General features: G+C 38.2%; 1 protein-coding gene across 9 annotated transcripts in view; it reads left to right on the forward strand.

Moving 5' to 3' along the window:
- The window catches only part of msi2b (musashi RNA-binding protein 2b), a 381,615-nt gene that overhangs the window by 342,723 nt on the left and 17,019 nt on the right, over positions 1 to 21,873 (forward strand). For 6 of the 9 annotated variants that reach the window (XM_056474347.1, XM_056474345.1, XM_056474348.1 and 3 more), the window contains one exon: positions 12,637 to 12,816. The exons of the other annotated variants lie outside the window; for them this stretch is intronic. In XM_056474347.1, the coding sequence (XP_056330322.1) occupies positions 12,637 to 12,816 (180 nt within the window). The remainder of the gene's footprint in view (positions 1 to 12,636; positions 12,817 to 21,873) is intronic. 9 annotated transcript variants of the gene reach the window in all.

Genomic DNA, 21,873 nt, shown 5'->3' on the forward strand with positions numbered 1-21,873 from the left:
TAGATTGAGCACTGCTGATTTAATACCCCACAGATCTGAGTAATCTGAAGCAGCTTCTATTTTATGATTATTTATTGGCAGGAAGGTAATAAAATAAATGAGACACATACTTTAGCTAGGCTAAATGGTGTGTGTAATTTGAATGGTTTTCATTGGTACCTGACTGGGCCTTCCCAGACGTGGCCTCTCACTGTCAGTTTGGCCCATGAAACACATCATCACTTGGTAGCAGTGGATCATAATGCTCCAGTTAACAAGCAGTGATCAGCAGATGTTATCTTTTGGGCTGAGAACATGTTCATTATGAGGCACCTCTTAGATTGGTTTTGCATTATTAACGGAGTGTAGAATGTATATACAGTCAGTTGAAATCATATCACAATATGATACAGCATGTTAGTTGAGTTCTAGGACTTAAAAGGGGTATGCTACGTTTTCATTTGTATATCAACAATCATGTAAGCACCTACAAACCATTTCTTTAAGACAACAGGTCATGCTTCAGTTGTGTGTGTGTTAAGTCATGATGGCACCAGCTGACTTCCTTTCTCCACACTCTCCTCTGCTCACACTCCAGCAGAAGCTTTTGCTCTGCTTCTTCCCTCTTCCCTTCTTCTTCCTCTCTCATCCATATCCTTTGTCTTTTTATTTATGTATTCTCTGTCTTGGGTTTCTGTATTATTTTCATATCACCTTTTTCTGTTCTGTAAAAAACATCTAGTGCATCCTTCAGTACTTAAAGGAATAGTTCATGAAAATGTATTTGCACAGCCTCGTGTTGTTTATTTCAACTTTTTGTCAGAAGAATACAAAGCACGCAATTCTGTTTTTCATGCAGTCAAATTTAAATGAGCTAAACGTGAAGCACATAAACATTTTTTATTATTTGGTTTTTATAATATTTTGGTTAAGTGTATTTTTATTTATTTACAGTTAGATTTTAGGGCTGTTTAAGCAACATTTCTTATTTTTATTTAGAGTTCTGATCAATAAACATCAAGGTTTAATGAATTCTTTTGGGAAAAAAAGACTTTCTTATATTTTTATTACAGCTTTTTTCATATAAAACATTGTTACTACCCTTGATGGAAATTTGTCTAGGAATTTAAAAATAGTAACATTGAGATGACCTAAAGATTAAACTAATGGTAAAAGGTGGCAAGAGAAACACAGAACAGCAAGTTAGCACCGCAAAAGATTTATTGCTTCCACAAACCATGTATTAACAATATGTACAAACAGTGGTGGATTTAGGCATGGGCAATATGGGTGATCGCCTATCTTGCTGAGGGCAGCATGGGGAGACAAAAAATAAATAAATGTGCCCTAGTAAAAGTCATCTGTGCGCCAGTAAACTTTGAGAGATCAATTTTCTTCATGCAAATGTATTAATTTAGAGTGATAATCCCAGAATAAAGATGTTAGGGGGCAATCACATTTGGCAACTTTTGCACACGCAAGTTTGTTATTCTCTATGTGCAACTGAAACAACCCTGGTGAAAGCAAACTGACGCATGCATGCAGAAAACCATTCCCGCACGCACTGCTCCTGTTTACATGCACACCGATTAAAATATGCACTGCTCATGCGCTGGGGCATATATGGGGTGATTTGCCCAGAGTGCCATTTAGGCTAGATCCACCACTGTGTACAAACACAAAAATATACTAATACATTTGAAAAACCAAGACAAATGTGAGAGGAAACTGAACATTGCTCTAGAAAATCAAAGAAAGAAATACAACAAAAATATCCCCATAATCTCCTCCCAATCTTCTAAATAAGAAAACAATATTATGAAAGGAAAAGTCTTCAGCGCAGATGCACCCTTATACAACTACAAACCGAAAAATACAAATTAGCACACTTCGGTAAACTATTGTCTAAACATAAAAAATCCTGCGTACAAGGTACTGTATGTCGCATGACTTATGCTGTTCCAGGTCTCCCTTGTCTACAAGTCATCACAAGTTTTGAATGGAGCATGAATCGGATATTACAAACAACAGAATTTTTAACAACAGATCTCACTCAAAGTCAGTATTAGTACCATACTAAAACATACGGACACCACAAAACAGACAACGACAAGCCAATCGTCAAACAACAGCAGCTGATCTCTTCCTGTTGCCGCTTCCAATTTAAAGGTCTCTGCGTTGATTGTGATTGGCAGAAAGAATATGCGTCACCATAAGGTGAATATGATTGGCAGTCCTGTCAGCCAGTAGTGTTCCAAATGTAGGCGGTACCTAAATGTGAACATGACAGGGAGAAAAAGAGGGACATACATGTACAGTTCAGCATGCATTTGAATGGCATCTTTACAATAATTTATTTGATTTAGCTCACAAAATTATTCATTCACAGTTCAGTCATGATATTTCAGTGGCACTTTTCAGTCATATTTCAAATCTTAAACACTCCATTCACAGTCTTGAAACAGCATGACGACGAGTAACTAATGAAGAATTGTCATTTTGGATGAACTAATCCTTCATCACTCGTCAATACTTCAAGACAAGACTATATTTTTATTCCGCCCACTTCAAGTTTATTTTTTTGTTCTAGCCTTTTTAGTCTTTTTCTCTCCTCTTCTGTTTCCCAAACACTTCTGCTACTTGCCTCTCTTGTGGTTCTGGGAGAAGCGTCTAGATTTGAGTAGGTGGTCATATCTGTTAACTTGGAAAGGAACGCATTATGTCTGCAGTCTCTTGTTGTGGAATCGTTTGATTTTTGCATTTAATCTTTTGGATCCAAAGTACTTTTTCTCATTTTTACCCCTCCGGCTTGTCAGAGGAGGTGTGTAAAACAATATCTGACTTATTGAGATCTCCTGCAGCATGTGTCAGAATGAACAGGGTGTTTATAGAGTGACATCCAGGCAGTGTCGTCCCACTTCCACACTTCGCTCTTTGGCAAACGTAGACAGAGAGAGAGAGAGTGAGAGAGAGAGATGACTCACAGGAGATGCAGAAGTTATCTGACACTGCACATCTCGCAAAAGCACATCCTAGAACTGGAGACCTGACAACCTCAGCACCTCGGCTCACCTGGGCCGGGGACAAAGGGCCACCGGAGTCCCTGGGGGTACACTTGTCCCTCCAGCTTCTTTCAGGCTTTGCCATCCATTCCCTCCCTCCATCTGTTCCTCTTTCCTTCCACGGCGAGGTTAAAGTACACCGCATGCGAGCTGGAGAAAACCTGTGTCACTCTCCATTAGCCGTCGTATCCTGACAGACAGGCCCCGGACTGCAGCTGTGTCTGCATCATTCGATGTGGTGTCCGCAGGTGCAATCTAGGCCAGGCCGTCTCTACGGTGCCAGCCGCCCATGCTGCAAATATGAAACGCACTTCATACTTGTCTGTCACGCTCTTGATGAAGATAGATGTATGTTTTCGCCATCTTGTGGCTAGCCGGCTGCCGGGATGTGAGCAGCAGTCTTGTCGTGCGCATAATTTTCCAGCTCAAACATTGAAATATTATCAGCAGACAATTTATGCCGTGCCTTCTCTGGCTGGAAGGGACACGTTGTAATGATAATTACTCAAATCTACGACTGAAAAAGAGCATCTCGGAATAGAGAGCAATGCGCTGTGGAGGCGGCGATTCTTTAAAGATGACATAGGTGGAAATGAGGAAGCTAATTGTGGATGCTCGGAAAATTTCCAAGCTAATTCGGAGGCACATTTGATACGTTTATTGACACCTTAGTTGGAGAGAAAGAGTGCCACTGGCTTTATTCGAGTATGGAGAGATTGAGAGACAGAGAGATAAAACATAATGTCTCCGAGTATGGAATTGCAGGGTCAGTGCTTTTTATAGAACGACAGTCTGTGTTTTTGTTCGAGTGTACGGATTCCCTCTCTGCGACTGACATTTCTGCCTGGAGTAGATGATTGTGTGAAATGCTATTTCCAAGGCAGGCCGCAGTCCTTGAGGTTTTTTTTTTTTTAAGTGTTTGAAAGTCACATTGCGAAATGTCAGCTTTTCCATCGTCCCCCCCCCCATGAAAAGACTCTGTAAATGGCAGTATTTCGCTAACATCAGCAGGCTAATTGTGGTAATAGACTGCTGACAGGTCAGGTGTGAGCCGTTCTGACTGCACTGAGCCTGATCCACATGGAGAAAGAGATTTTTTTTCCACTTTCTTCAGTGGCAGACTCACTATACACCATGTTAAATTGCAATGCAAACACATTTTAGTTTTACTAAGACTTTTCTGCTGGATGAACAGAATTTTGTCTCCGTGTCTCCATGAAACACAGAGCTCATCTCAAGGATCTCCTTGAACCATTTGAAGGTGGTTTGACGTAGGGGTTAGAAGCGAATTACTTAAGATGAGTCATGTTGAGCTGTCGAATTGGGATGCATATTCTGACTTTGAACCAATGATTTTGATGTGTCAGAAAGCGAGGATTTACTGCTTTTATACTTCTTATTTCTTTTGTTTTTACTTTAGCATTATTTTGATGTTTGGTTGTTGTTATTTATTTGAATTTTGTTTTTTGTTTTTTGTAACTTTTTATTGTATTTTGTTTGTGTAACCCGCAATTCTCTGTATGGGAGTCAGTAGCTTTAACAAGGAGGCTAAAGATCATGGCCTTGAGCGTCTGTCGAGTGAATTTACCATCTTAGCACTTCGCTAGCTAGCCACCGTTACACTCACCCCCCTAAACTTCACTCCCATCCCGGATGAGCCCCCATGTGTATCCACCGGTCCAACTGCACTTGACCCGGTCTGAGCTGGGATCGAACCGGCAATTCTGTGTATGGGAGTCGGTTGCTCTAACAAGGAGGCTAAAGACTATGGCCTTTAGAGGCGGGAGGTTTACCTGCTTAGCACTTCGTTAGCTGGCCTCCGTTACACTCACCCCCCTAAACCTCACTCCCATCCCAGACGAGCCCCCAGGTGTAACCCAACCGGTCCTACTGCACCCAACACAGTCTGAGCTGGGATCGAACTGGCGATTCTCTGTGTTGGGAGTTGGTTGCTCTAACAAGGAGGCTAAAGACCATTGCCACTAGCGTCTGTCGCTAGAGCACCTTTAGAGGTCAGAGGAGTGAGCACTTCGCTAGCTGACCTCTGTTACACTCATTCCCCTAAACCTCAGTCCCATCCCAGACGAGCCTCCACATATAATCCACCAGTACTACTGCACCCAACCCAGCTGGGATCGAACTGGTGATTCTTTGTACAGCAGTTAGTTTGAGGTTTACCTGCATGGCACTTCGCTAGCTAGCCACCATTATGTTTATAATTACATGTTTTTGTTTTGCATGTTGTGTGTTTGTTTTTGGTTACATTAATATTTATTAGACGGTTTTCCCATTAATTTGTTTGTTTATTTGATTTATCATTATGTTTTGATTTTGTGTGTGCATTCGCTGTTTATTTGTTTATTTTGATGTTTTAGTTTAGCTTTTTTTCTAGCAAATTGTTTATAGTTATAGTTTTTAGTTGTTGGTATTGATCCTCCACTTTCTCTGAAAGTCTGAATAGAACTGCAAACATAGATTTGTCTTCTGCCTGTCTAGAGGTTTAGCACATCACTTTCCTTTCAACCTTACAGATCAGTACAAGCAGGCCTCTGCATGATTTGCCCAAAAGCATGGTAGCCAAGTAGATGTTCGAGTGCAAGGAAAAATGACTGCCTGAGGCACAGTAGTACCGTCCTGAGGGCTAGCATTCACAGTTACTGTCCATTTTGACAAATAAGTAGTAATTCAAGACAGGAAAACCGCGAGCACCATGTGTGTTTAACCAAAAAATGAGCCACCTTACATTTTAATGCTGTCAGATACTTGTTTCTTACTCATAACTCCCTCGTTTTTAATGTTAAACATAATATATAATTAATAAAACAGCTGTGTTACATAATTATATCAAGCTCGAGTATAATTATGACCAATCATTATCTTGCTCATGTCTTAATCTGGCAGTGGCTGGAGACTGATGCGCTCTTCACTTTAATGCGGCTAGAAAAAAAAACCTGCCTGTGTTGATGCATGTAGCAGTGACAAATTGCCACTCTCTGTTCATTAAACAGCTGATAAAAGGGCCTCTTATTTATGTATTCATGTATTTATGTATCTGTTTCTTGATGCCGCTCTGACAGATATTATGTATAATAACACAAAGCTGCAGCGGTAGTGGGGGGAGGGGGGGGAGTAAAAAGCAACCAGTGCTTTCATCTCAGCAACAGCTCTGAAGCACCCAGATGGGCCTCGTAATGGTGCGGTTGACAACCTTCCAGAGTGCATCCATTCTGTGCTCGCTCCCACGTCGGCCCCCCGTCCCTCCCCGTGCTGGGGGGTCCGGGCCCAGTGCAGATGTTGCCCAGACAAAGGCACATCTGGATGACCTACTCCCAGCTGTTCAGACACGACCTCAGAGTGTGTTCCCGGGCCTCCGTGCGGCTCACAGAGGCGGAATGATGAATAGACGAGGTGCTGTCGTACGCCCACCGTGAACGAGCGCTTCACGTTTCCATACCGCTATTCATCAAGTCGGAGGAAGTGAGTTTACGCATCTATCACCTGTCAACGATGCACGCGCTCCCCCCAAACCTGCCATTATAGAGTAATTAGATTTCTTTTTGAGTGAAGGGGAGAGGCCTGTTGTACGCAACTGTGTTTGTTTTTGTGGAGAGAGAAGAGAAGATATTAAGAGTATTGTTTAGTTAGATTGTGAGGTTGCGGTTAAAGTGTTCAGTGTGTCTATTAACGCAAGGACACACTGCAAAACTCACACCCTGCATCCTCACTTCATCCCGGAGTTATTCACAGAGGCATAAAACATCCCGAGTGCTATTCTCTGTCTGATTGGCAGCGTACAATACCGCCGAACATCACTGAGGAGCCATTATTGTGGCAACTTTTGATGTTTAAAAACGGCAGTGTTTAATTTAGCGCCACTTCCCCCCCCTCACTTCCACTTGGTCAAAGTGAATCATTTGCATGCGCTCAGAGAGAGAATTAGCCGGCGAAGGTAATCAAGCAGCCCTATTCCGCCAGATGGCTTTCTCTATAGACAGTAAATGGGCACTTTTTAACTGCGTTTTATTCCGTGTTTCTGCTTCAGATAGCACTGTCATTGGACGTGATCTACCTGGATAATAAACGTAATTTCTGCAGGCCGTTATTAGATAAGACCTTTCCTGCCACCGCATTAAAACGAACAGCTTTTCAGGTCTAATTTTCTATGTCAATGCAAACAAAGAATCCAGGTGTGTTTGTTGTACGTACGGTAATGTCGTATTTTGTGTCCTGCTGTGGAAATTAGGCACAATATTTATGCAGATTGCGGCAGGACCCTAGCCATTGTTGCGCGAGGCAGGGCTCGGGAGCTTTAAACAAAAAGGACGTCCCCCTGCCCCCCCACCCCTTGTTGGCGAGGCTGTGCCGCACGCGCCTATAAAAGGTCTTCATTTGTTTGTTGTTAAAGATCTAATTAGGAGGATGAGGGGAAACAGGACGAGATGGCAGCTTGTCTAATTAAGAGGCGCGTCCAGGGTTCCCTTTGAACCTCAAGGACGCCCATCTATTAGAGAGGCCCATCAAAAATGGATTCAGCCTAAGTGCGTTTTTGGTTGCTTTCCTTAAATGATTAAAGATGTGCATGCTGGAGTGGGCTTCCCCTCCTCTCTGGGAAGCCGAAACACTTAAAGATTCGGAGCATACCTCAGGCATTTCCTCCGCTTTTCCGCAGTTAGCTTGAAAGTCAGGATGCATCTGTGATTTATTCGGCTTTGGGAGTGTAGGTACTGGCAGGATGGGAATTTTCATGCTCGTTTCTGTTTTCTGATGGTAAGCTTCTTTTTGAGCCTGAGAATTTCACAGGTTGGTTTTGGCAGTCTCTGAAACAGACGGCAAAAACAGGAATTTGCAACACGTATTTCATTTGGCTTTTTCTTGGAAAGTCGTCTGAAAAAAGGTACATTGTATAGCCAAAATGTGCGGGCTGCAAACACCACACCTGTATGTGCTTGTTGAACATCTAACTGCAAAACCACTGGCATTAATGGGGGGTTAGTCCTTCCTGACAGCTTCCAATCCTGTGGTCGGTTGTAGGGATTTGATGCTTCTCAGATGTCTTCATTGGGGGTTTAGGTTTCAAGTTCCTTCATGCCTTAAAGTCTTTAAAAGCACATCTTTATAGACTTCGATGCAACTCATTCTACTTTATATGGTTGTTTTAACCCTTTTAAGTTCCTCACAACACAGAAGCTGTTTATTACTTACAGAGAAATATTTTATAGGAATATTCAGAGAATATTTTTTTCAATAATAATTCCTTACATTTATATAGCACTTTTCTGGACACACAAAGCGCTTCACACATTTTTGGGGGGAATCTCCTCAACCACCACCAATGTGCAGCATTCACCTGGATGACGCAATGACATCCATATTGTGCCAGACCGCCCACCACACATTAGCAAATTGGTGGAGAGGAGACAGAGTGATGAAGCCAAATATGAAATGGGCATGATGGACAGAGACCAGAGGGAAATTTGGCCAGGATGCCAGGGTTAAACCCCTACTCTTTCACGAAGGACATCCTGAGATTTTTAATGAACATTGAGAGTCGGGATCTTGGTTTAAGGTCTCATTCGAAAGACAGCGCTCACTGAGCAGTATAGAGTCCCTATCAATTAGGGCTGGGCGATATATCAAAAATGCAATCTTGATAATTATTTTCCAAATTGAACAATATATTTCGATAAAAGTTGTTAATGCCTCCAGATTTAAGAGTACCCCAACAATGACTGAAGCCACAAAAATGAGAGGTCCATTAAATGGCATAACATATTTTTGGTGTATAATAAATTTGGCATAATACATTTTTGGTGGCCAAAAATGCGATACATTTCGAATATCAACACGCGTTTAGATTGCTATTGATGCACATTTCTGCTGTGTGATTGGGTCTTAGATCAATATCGAGTAAAAGGGTCCAGAGCTTGACATTAAGTTTGTCATAAATTTGATCACAATTCGATATAATATCCTTTATCGGCCGAGCCCTATCATTAATATACTGGGGCATTAGGACTCAAACAGACCACAGGTTCAGTGCTCCATGCTGGTCTCACTAACACCACTTTCGCCACCAACCTAGCTTTCCCATGTAGTCTCCTATCCAGGTAAGACCATGGGAGACCATGTCCGAGTTGCAGAAAGCTAGCTGCCTGTTTTCAGTTTAAACTATCTGATAAGCAACTGCTTGTTAATACAAACATTTTTTCCCCTAAGAACAATCCAAATCTATGATGAGATTTCCATATTTATTTCTAAACATAAATTAGAAAACAACAATGTTTAGAAAACAAGTTCACGATAATTGTGAAAAGTTTTCAATCAGAACGAATTAATTTTACTGAAAAGGTGATCAATATTGCATGCTGCAGTGGTTTGTCAATAGGCACACACATTCACGGGTAAACAAAATTCAGTCCCAAAGGTGTTTTTTTGAAACAGATTTTATGGATAATTTTACAAGTACATTGGAGACCTAATTGTACTTTTGGTAATTTGATGAACCAGAATGTGTAGCTATGCTTAAAAACGCTACCTGATTCTGCTCATTTATTTATTTAACTAGCAAACATCTGTTAGTAATAAAAGTATATAGCCATACCAGCAAACAATCTGTAGTTGTGCATCACATTTATTAGATTAATGCAAACTGTAGTTACACCAAACATTCAAACTTTGTTTTAAATTAAACCGGATTCAACATTTAGCAAAAACAACCTTTTGTTGGAGATGGTCACTAGTGCCCACATATTTAGGCCATATAGCGTATAAGCAATATTAACGCATCTCTGGATCTTTAATAAATGTGTTTGGTGGCCAAAAGCGCAGTCATTGCTGTTTTTCCATTTGAACAGACTCAAGGTTTGAGCTGAGGTGAGCAGTCAGCAGACTAGAGGTGGATAATTAATGAGTGATTGGAGAAGGTCAGAGCAGCACAGCTACAGCCTGAGAGAGAGTCAACTTACTTTCTCTATTCTTTTATTTATATTTCTTTATCACTCCCTCAACTCTTCTTAAATATAGGCTGGCGTAGAGCTCATTTGTTCTGCTGTATATATATCTGAGATCCACTGAAACTAATTAAGGGGGAGGAAAAGGAAGAGGAATCGAATATAGTAGTACCTGACCAAGGCTGTTCTAATGAGATGCTCACTGGGCTGATAGCTTGTCTGATATAAAACCTTAGCAGAAGGGACTGTATTGACTATTTGTTAACAGTTAGCACAGGTACACTGGAGTTCCTTCCATCCTTCTCTTTAACACCCTTCCTAAAGATCACAGTTTCTCATCGGTATCAGCAGCAGGCAGTGCAGGATGCAGTCAGTTTAATTACACACCATCGGCTATGGACAATATTAAGCTGCAAGGGCACATCCATCTATATTTGTCTGCTATTCATTCAAAAAGAGTGATTTGTGTAGTTATTGTTTTAATGATATCATGTATGTACATTAGTAACATTTATTAGTGAAGCATATTTGTAATTATTTTAGAAGTACTTCCAAAAAAAGTGTCCTATTTCTGAACTTTTCTGAACTGTTCATGCAGTAATTAATTATTTACACACCATCTACTTGTTACAGTCCTGCACAGTTTCCTTCTGTGTTGAACACATAATAAAAACATTTATTTTTGTACAAACAGTTGATGGAAACCTGTTTGGTTACCAAAATTATTCTGAATGTCTTTTTGTTTTTCAGCAGAAGAAAGAAACGAATGCAGGCTTGGAACAAGTGAACAAGATTCTGAATGAAATTATTCAAGATGTTGCTGTCTTTTTTTCCTTCAGTAGAACATTAGATAATATATACTGTACATGTGAAACCGTGATCCTTGGTGATTAATAAAATGCACATTAACAGCTACCAACACTTTCATAGTCCAACCAAAAACATACAGGCAAAACAAAAGGAATTCCTGTGAATCCTGACAAATAATTCTTTGCAAGAAAGTGAATAGTGTATGCATGCATGCGACTTTTTTTATAGGTTGTGATTGTGCTCATGATCATTTGCAGAGGCTGTGAATTAAAGGTAATGTTGTAAATTATATTTGGTTTCATTTCATAAGGCTTCATCAGGAGCCACAGGTATTGATTTTGGTTTGCCTGTATATGTTTTGAGACTTGCAAAGTGCTGTTGACTTGCATTTTATGAGTAACCAAGGACCACAATTTTATTTAAAAACTTTCTTTATAGTTTTGATGAAGAAAAAAGGCAGCACACTTTGTATGTCTGAGGAAATTTTAATTGAACTGTCCCTAAAGGGATAGTTCATCCAGCCGATTTGAATGTTATCACTCGATTGAATTGGTGTTATCCGTGGATATGGATATGGGACATTAGGGACCTTCTGTGCGTACTGGTAGGCTCAGAAGGCTGTTATTATCCAACCACATGGTTAATCAGCTATTTATCACATACGGCTGCGGCCGAGTTATTTATATTTAAATTTCTTTATTAAATTTCATTATTATTTTAATATTAAATTTCCCATCAGTTGTATTTTATTATTGCCTACCCTAACCCTAAACCCAACCGTCACAGTAATCTAAAAACAGATCTGGATCTGGAGTCCTCTCTATTAGTATAGCTGATTAACCATGTGGATGGATGATAACAACCTTCTGAGTCTCCCAGTAGGCGCAAAAAGCCCCTACTGGCCCATATCTATCAGCTGATATCCACTGATAACGCCCATTCAATCGAGTGATAACATTCTGCCATCTGCCAAAATGAAAATTCTGCCATCATACAGTATGTTGGGTTGGAAGACAGCCATTAACTTCCATAGTTTTTCATTTCCTACTATGTATTTCAATGACTGCTGCTTCTAACATGCTTCATAATTTTGTTTTGTGTTCAACAGAAGAAAGAAATTGATAAAAGTGTAGAGCTACTTGAGTGTGAGGAAATTAGTCATTTTTATTTTGGGGTGAACTATCATAAAAGTCCATTTTAGAAAAGACAAAATGACATACCTGCATTTACTGACACACAATAAACTAAAATATCATTAGATTTGAATAAGGAAGTGTAAATACATTCACATACAAAAAAATGTCCATGTTATCATAAGCTTGTGTTTATAATGTTTGACATTATGCAACAAATGCTTTGTAGTTTGGTTATCAATGAGTTAACCAAATAACGAAAACAGCAAACAGCAGTATTCTAGTTAATTTCCTGCCTGTAATGTTTGTAGATGCCAAATCCAAATTAGCATTTCAAATGACGAGCATTTCCTTCTCAGAAGCTCTATTAAGGTCAGTCTTTACGTAATCACCATCAAAAGTGAACTTGCGTTTGATCTGTAGTGTCAGTATCCCCGTCTACAGCTGCAATCTTCACACACTCACCGTCACATTCACACTCAGTAACACAAACCAAAATATGACTTTACAAACTCACCATCTACAGTATGTATCTTCCCAGTTGCACGCTACATTGTACAACCATGCAAGTCAGATATGAAACATTGCCTCATAATATTACTATGCAAAGTCCTATTTCCCCCAATGATGGAGTCCAACCCCTCCTCCTCCTTCTCCCTTCCTCCTCCTCCTCCTCCTCCTCCCCTGTACTGTATCTCCCAGGCTTCCCCGATTACGGTTTCTATTCCTCGCCAAGCGACCAACGGGGGCCCCCCTTCTCCTTTGCGGACTATGGCTCCCTGGGCCCCCAGGCGGCTCAGCTGCTGCAAAGCGAGCATGCCACATCAGCCTGCAACTCCCCTCTCCAGCACCTGGCCAGCCCGGATCAGTATAAGAGCCCAGGTGTGTACCCGCCTCTCCTTCATTCAATGATTGAATTGATTCATGTCGTTTATTCATCACCCTGCCATTCATTAAAAAGAGCGAGGGGGGGGGCAGATGGGAAGGGAAAACCAGGGAATGGCGCATCCTTGCAGTCTGATGCATGTTGAATTTGGGGCTGCACAATGTATCGTTTCAGCATCGACATCACAATGTGTGCATTCGCTGTAGTCTCATCACAAGATGTCCAATGTTGAGTCGAGATTATAGTTGACCAGGGGTCACAGACAGAACAGATATGATTTGCAAAGTTTGACCACAAATAGAGTGAAAGTTTATCATTTGCAAATGTGTTTAAGGTGACTGTAAGAGCATTTCAAGCTAGTTTAAAGAAACAGTATGCTTTTTTTTTTTTTTTTTACATAGGCTCATTTTACAACATCCCTAAAGTTAAAGAGTTGAGTTTTACCATTTTTGAATCCATTCAGCTGATCTCTGGGTCTAGGCGCTGTGTAATATCATTACGCTTGAGTTCCATGATTATTACACCGGAATGAGAATATAGTTCCTAGTCCTATCAGTCTAGAAAATAGCAACTTTTAATTTTCCATCAGTCTTAATCCATGATGTAACTACAGAAGAGTCAAGCATTAAATAGAAAAACCTCTTCGGTCATTTTTGAGTGAGATGCTAATGGTCTAATCGGATCCAATGATCTTTGCTAAGCTAAGCTAAAAGTGCTCCCGCCAGAACCGGAGATTGCTTATATGGATTCAATAATGAAAAAAATTGTTTAACTGATTTTTTTTTTTTTAAGTGGAGTGTTCCTTTAAAGCATTCAGGCACAAGAAATTGATACAGTAATAATGATAAAGACCATACAGTGTAATTTTGTAATTGATTATTCAATTTCTGTACCTGGACGCACAGGACGTCAACATGATGGCAGATTGACATTGTATGCCAACGTTGTGGTGAAGTTGCATTTTGCTTAGAAATGAAAATTGGGTTGACAACAGAACCCAACGTCCAACCTAAAATCAACTAAATATCAATGTTTAATGATGTTACAGCTTGACGTTGTGTGGATTTTAGCACTATGGTGTCTATCAGATGTTGGATTTTGGTTGTCAGACCTGATGAATAAATGCCAGAATTTGACATCAATATGATGTTGGTTTAAGATTTTGGCTTGACGTTGAATTTTGGTCCCTTTCCAACACAACCTAAAATCAACTAAATATCAACAACATTTGATGTCTTTATTGGACGTCAAAATAATGTTGTCCTAAGATGCTGGCTAGAATTTAAATTTTGGTCATCTGATGTCACAACCTAAACCTAACGTAATATTAACGTCCTATGGTGTTGTGCCTGCTGGGTGAATACTGTTAAGACTCCCCTGATGACTGCCAATGTCATTTTTGTCATTCCTCTAATATATGTATCTATGCTTATCATTTGATTATTATATTTTATCCAGATGCACTCCCCTACAGAAGGGGAGATACCTCTGTAGGGGAATGACTCAGCTCCTTCAATCTGAAATTTCTTTCCGAATAGTAGAAAATGCAGAAAAACTAAATCGTGTAATGTCGGTTTTCTCCAGTGTCTTGCAGCCCTAGTTGAATAGTCATTTTGAGGGAGTGTGCATATATGTGTGAGTGTATATACTTGGCCACTTGATGTATACGTGGTGTGAAAATAGAGCTGCGTCAGAGCAATTAAACCAGGAGATGCCACGTATGCGTTCATGCCTGCCGGTTCATATCTTTTCCAGTTCATATTCATGCACGTATATATGTATTACACACCCATCGGCTCTACTGTCAGCCTGCTGGCATGTGAAAAATGATATCCAAACATCCTACTTCATGTACACCAGTATAAAATGACAAGCCATTTGTTGGAAGTTGATTGTATCGCTTAGTTGGATGCAATATCACATATTGAGATAAATTGTTAATGCATCCCCTTTTTTTGTGCTGTGTGCATCCTTTGGTTCGAAATGTGTTTGGACACTTAAGGGATAGATCTGTGGAAAATAGAAATTCCGTCATTCTTTATTTACCCTCATGTCATTCCAAACAGAGTGATTTGGACCACAAAAGAACATACAATATAATATATGTTTTGGGGAGAGAAGGGGCTTCTTTTGTGTTCTGAAGAAAACTGGAGAACATGCCATACACATTTAAAAATTAGTACATGATGACAGAATAATCACCTTTTTTAAGCGATCACTTTATGGGTATGTTTATGTGACATGGTTTACAACTAAAAACAGAAAACCTTTTATGTTTTTGGTGATTAATTCACACAACAGCAGCATTTTGAGGGCCTGAAAATTAGAAATGCACTGAAATAAAAATTCTGGACATCGCCAACTACCGAACGGGCATGCATAATACAGCACTTTTAGTCATTTTGATGAATCCATGTTAACAGGGATTGTTTTGATAACATCGACCTGTAAACAAACACAAGATAGCCTTTTAAAACAAATGCATGTCATTGCAATGCATAAAAAAATAGCAATCCAAGTGGAATTTACTATAAAGGAGCTCTCTTGTCACATGCAGAACTATGTTTGTGAGGTTTTAAATGATCAAAGTTGAGAACAAACTCTTTGGATAGGGATGCTTCGAGATTAAAATTCTTACCCAAAACCAAAAATTTTGAATGCATTTGGTCCAAAGCCGAAAATGCTTTGTAATAATTGTTAATTTATTAACACTGGAATACCAGAATTCTATAACTACTAGAATTACCATAGTGGTCATTCTAGCCCTTCTCATATAAGGCATCATATTGTCACATCGTATTTACATTTAAAGCTTATATTGAGCTTTGGATGTCTGTCGTCATTAATTTATCACCCCAAAAATGGGATATTTTTGGTAATACAGCCTATAGTTAGGCTAGTCCACCCATGAATGTCTGCACATTAATTTCACTTTCACAAGCAGGAGAGAAGGTTTTTTTGCAGCACCGTGAAATATGCTGTTTAGAAAGACATATCTGAAGTAAAGTTGTGTTTTGCTTGGAAGTTGCTTGGCAACAGAGGCATACTTTTTCAAAAGAACAGGGAAAGGTAGCAGACACTGAAACGGTTTTTTAATTTTTTTTGTAATTTTAATAAAATAGCATTATCTGTTATAAAGGAATACACATATTTTGGAAAAGTCGGGATATTATAAATATGTGGGTTTAGTTCAACAAAGTTATTAAATTGCAAAAATTAAAAACAGTCAAAATGACTCCCTTGGTATGCTAGTGTTAATAATATAAAGTAATTTTGTACGATTTTTAAACTTTAACTTAGTAACTTAAAGTACACTGATTTAAAAAGAAAAAGACAACGAAATAACAAAATTTTATTGACTAAACGAGTCGAGAGGCATCATTTCAACAGCACAATAGCACTAAATCAAGCAGCATGAACAAGTACTACAGAAAAATGTGCTGTCAGCTTGTTGATAAGTATATGTATATGATTAGTATAAGTATAATGCATAGATACGGATGTGTACATGAAAGGGATATATCCAGAGTAATAGTGGAATATTGAGATATTTTGAAGTATGACTATAGTAGCTAGTCAGCAATGCTCATAAAGCTGCTATTTGGTCAATGCAGCAAGAAGTCTACATTTCTTGGCACAGGCAATTGAAATGAATAGGTTTCATAACACAGCTCTTTCCACATCCGATGTGAAAGCTGCTTCAGACTGCGTAGTGGCTAAGGCTGGAGGCTGGAGCACTGTGCTGTGTGGTGTTTTTTGGATTAAAGCTGTCGATGGTTTAGCTGGTTCTAAAACTGCATCCCTAATTTTGAACAGTGTCTGGTTTTCAAATAAATTTCACATCTGGAAGAAATACAATCTGCAGCTTCGTTTGATTGCAGAGAACACTTGAATTGATATTTGTCTTCATGCAAGTAAGTTCAGCATTTTAAATTTGGCATTAGTGTTCAAATACATTTTTTGGCAAATGTATATACAGCTGCATAAAATAACGAGTAAAAACGAGAGCAGTGTGTAGCATGGCTGTCTTGTTTTGACAGCGCATTTAAAGGGAAATTTTTGCTATTCCCAAGCGTATTTTCCTAAGCCTTGTTGTATTTTGCAATGCAATTTTTCATGGTAGTGCACCACTGAATTGACATTCGGCCCTCTTGAAAACAGTAGTGTTCCACTTTATATTCAGTAGCCTGTAGTTCAAAGGAAGGCAGTCTTGGCAATAAACAAGACACGTTTTAGCAAAAAAGAAAAATAAGTGCCGTCAAGAGCCATGATAATGACTAATAAACTATCTTCCAGACATTGAGGCATGTGTGTATTAGGCATCAACGCCAGCGAGCAGACTGTTTCTGGTTCAGATCCCAGTTAGGAGATGCCAAGGAATGCTGATGGAGATTATAATGCTCTCTGCATTTCTTTCTCCATTCTGAGCAGTACATTCAAGCTTCTTTCTTTAAATGACAGTTGATCTTTAAATGATGGCACACTTTTAGAAAGACATTGGTTTTTGAAATAAATCCATAATAGCTGGTAATGTGCATGAATTAGTTTCGCAGCAGTATTGAGCTACAAAAACAATTTCCTGTTCTGTTAATGAGCACATCCCCATTGATGGCTTCTGGAGATATAAAAGACAGCGAATCAACATGTCTTATTAGCGCCCGTCTATAGGGAATACAGAAGACAGTCATAGCTCAGGACGTGATGCTAACCAGGGCTGTCACTTACAGTGTGCTGCTTTCCCCTTCTTATTTTAGAAGCGTTTCATTCACGACAAGGGGAACGCTGATTTGCCTTGATCCAGATCAGTATGAGAACAAGAATGTTTTAACATTGAGGACGACCTGGGACATGGCATTGTTTGTTTGGCCTCCTGTTGCTTTAAGAGGCATTTATGCTTATAGTTGCTGCATTTATTTATAGCTAAATTCAAGGTACTGAATTATTTTATCCAGTTAAATTAAAAATAATAAAAACATCTTATTTTTAATTGTGTTTTGTTTTTAGTTTGGTTTTTGTTTGTTATTATTATTATTATTAGTATAAATTTTTAAATGTCTATAAATCGTATGAGGCATATAAATAATACTTTACAACCATATAAACAGGGGTTCTCAACCTTTTTCACTTCAGGGCCCACTTCTTTCTTCGATCAACTTTGGAAGGCCCACCTGTCTGACATTTTCTATAAAATGTTTGTATGAAATGCTCATTTAAACCTTTATTTATAAGGTTTTATAAATAAATTTATATATTTATAAATATTTAATTTTATTTAAATTTAATTTTATATAAAAACTAAAACCTTATATATATATATATATATATATATATATATATATATATATATATATATATATATATATATATATATATATATAAATAAATAACTTTTTATAATTTTTTTTTTTACATACACAGATTCAAAGAGAACCACAGGTCATCAGGGAGATTGGAAAAGACCAGCTTTTGCTTTAAACTGAACTGCCTAAATATCTACTATTAAATATACTGTTCAAAATCATACAGACAAATGTAAAATACAGTAAAACACCCTAAATCTCTTGAAACGCGTCGATCTGATGACGGTTAAGTTTGCAGCGGACAGGAACAGTGAACAGCTCTACCAGAACGTGATCATGAAGCTGCGCAGTGTTTGAAGTAATCAATCAGAGAACATTACTTTTTACTGATTATTTTAATATAGCATATTAATAAAGAATAGAATTATAGCATAATATTGAGAGTTGATTTTAAGCTAGGCCCACCGGTTGAGAATCCCTGATATAAATCATATTTTAAATGTCTATAATTTAGGAATTAGATGGAACAAAATGTTCTTTATGTGATAATCGCGTAATATAATAATATGCAGTATTACCACAATATTGACATAAGCCACAAATAAAAAACATTTTAATAGATGTGATAAGAAAGAGAACTGTACATTGTTGTATAAAAATGTTCAGAGTAAAATATTGTTCGAACTAATTAAATTGCAAAGACATAAGTTGGTACGATAGGTAACATGGTAACACTTTACTATAAGATTGTATTAGTTGATGTTGGATAATGCATTTACTAATATGAACTAATAATGAGCAATACATTTATTAAAGTATTTGATCATGTTAGTTAACGTTAACTCACAGTGCATTAATAATGTTAACAAGCATGAACTTGGATGTTAATAATGCATTAGTGAATGATGAATTGTGATAAATAAATGCTGTATAAGTATAGTTCAGAATTAGTTCATGTTAGTAAATGTATTAACCCTCAGGGGTCGAAGACCGTGAATATGCGGTTTGAGGCGCCTTGTCCTGATAATGCCAAAAATAACTTAAATTACACTTTACAGATAAGAGCAATACATCAATCGAATCTGTTAGGTGTCTACTTTTTGTGTACACTCACAATAACAACAACAGTATGTGCTTTTGCAAAATAAGGAAAATAAACAGTGTAGGCATTCTTTCTTTTCTCTCTCCGTGAACTGTTTTCAGAAATGCGTCAGTAAAATGCACTGAAACTCAGTGAAAACAAAACACACAGGCCGAAGACATATGTCTATAGAAAGCTTGAAGTGTCTACTTTTAAATGCAGTGAATGTTGAAAACAAACATTGCTTAATAAAGTAATCAGTATGAAACCAACACTATGTCTAGTTTTTCAGTCTAAGCTCATTAGTTTTTATGCGGCCACGCCCACAAGGCTTTGCCATTACAATTGTCCATGTGAGACGCGCGCTCCTTGTAAACTGTGGTCAGAAAAAACAGTGGAAACATCACAAATACATGAGAGATATACATGAGAGACACACCTGCATAAAGCTTGTAAGGTTCACTATCCAACTCATTTTGAAAACAAATGTTGTCTCGCTAGGTAATCTATAGAATTCTCCCAGCAGAGCACACTTCACGCCTGCTCTTCCCGTGTCCACCATTAATACAAACAATGCCTGAACTCGTGCACGCCCACAAACAAACACAGTGCGCTGGCGAGAGAAGTTGTTTCATTTTTATTCAGGAATACGTTAAAATTATAACACATTTAACCTCATGGGATCACCATGATCTGATCTTGTTTATCCAGAACGTGACGCACGTTATATGTTATTTAATTTATGTTTTCATTTATTTTACCATAGTTGAACCTGTTAAAACGGAAAAGTTAACTAAGACTGCAACTATTTGGGCAAATATAAAAGGTCTTAAAATAATATTTTGATTTGTTTTTCATGTTTAAAATATTATTTATTCTTGTGTTTAAAGCTTTTGCCATTACGCTACTTCAGTGTCTCAGAGTCATTCGGAAATGATCATTAACTGATGAAACCGTATTGTAAAGTGTGACCAGTAACACATTAGTTAATACAGTACCGTGATTAAAAGATACTTTTTTTACAGAAGATATGTTTATGTTAGTTTAGATGAGAAAGAATTATTCACAGTATACTGAAGTACCCAGAATTAAGTATTATTGCAAATCAATATTGAGGATACATTCCCTGCAAATAGTCATAGCCACTATTATTAAAATAATCCTATTTTTACCAATTTGCTTTCTAAGTAAATATATTCTCCCTTTAAAGGATTTATTTTTTTAATTCAAAACAAAAATTACTTTAAAACTGACAAATCCATTTGCTAAAATAATTTACACCATTATCACTTAATGGCATAGTCATTTGTTCAAACTGTTGTGACTTGCTACAGGTTACATTACAGGGTTCTAGGCTCCTAGCAACAGCCATTTCCCCTTCCCGTCAGATCTAGCGTTGTAAACACACACTTCCCCATCATCCGTCGAAGTAGATGACGCTATTTTGATTCGCTGACATTTAGAAGTGTGAGCTGTGACTGTAGAGCGGCTCACCTCTCCTGTTGTCTGTGTTCTTATTTGTGTGAAAAGCAGACGGATTGTGTGAGTTTACTCACGGTGGCATATTGCCCCCTATCTAACATATTTGCTCTCTTACATGAGCCCTGCAGGCTAATATTCCATTCACACAGATATCTTTTACCCTCCTGGGTTTTTTTTTTTTTTTTTTGGAGGCTGCTGCAGTAATAGACTCCCCTTCAATGGGCGCCGATCTGAAGGCCTCAGCCTGTGGAGGAACTTGATTTAATATTCGCTTATTAATGGAAGTGTCATAGAGGGCCGCGCGTAGGAGAAAAATGAGCGTGGCACAGCAAGGGGCCTCAAAGTTTCTAAGAGCGTTCATTTCATTTAATCTGTGCATTTGTTTTTATTTTCCTTAATTTGCCTCTCAACAGCGATGGAACGGAAGGGTCATCTGCAGATGACAGCATCCATGGCTCAAGAGCTCTGATATAATTAGGCTAATTGTAATTTCCTCCAAACCCCCCTCCAAGCCTTTCTTTTTGCTCCTTTCACATTTGTCAGTTTTTCTGCTTAGTGGATTACTATTTCTGTTCTGAGGTTCGAGGCCAGGGTTGTCATATCTGCCATGTCAATATATATTTTAATATAATCTAACATTTTTATTAATATTATGAACTAGCAGTATTTTAGTGTTTATTTTATTAATGTTTGACATTTAGTCAGTTTTTTATTATTTTTAAAATGTTTATGAGCTTTTAAAAAGAACTTTATTTCTATTGTTATTTAATGTATTTTTTTAGTGCTTAAACTTGGTACACTTAGTTCATCATAAGTAATGTATTATTTTTATATTTTATATATCACAGTGCTTCCCACGCTTTACTTGGGCGGACCACCCAGGTATATTAACGGCCGCCCAAGTATATTTAGTGACACATTTTTTTTCACTATTACTAACATTAACTTTTACACTTTTTTGTATCCACCCAATATAACCAAACATCCGCGATCGATTAAGTATTGGAAATTCTTTCGTTTACTAGATTCGTTCTGTGCACAAGACCTGTCAGCACTCACACAGACAGTCTCACTAGCTTTGCAGACCCAAAAAGTCTACTTTTTATTAAAGACTACTTTCCACTCGCTTTACAGCTGACAGTGCGCACAGCAGTGAGACTGAGAGAAAAAGTAAATAATAGATTCTTTAA

This window comes from Danio aesculapii, chromosome 15 (genome assembly GCF_903798145.1).
Source record: "Danio aesculapii chromosome 15, fDanAes4.1, whole genome shotgun sequence".
In the NCBI taxonomy this organism is placed as follows: domain Eukaryota; kingdom Metazoa; phylum Chordata; class Actinopteri; order Cypriniformes; family Danionidae; genus Danio; species Danio aesculapii.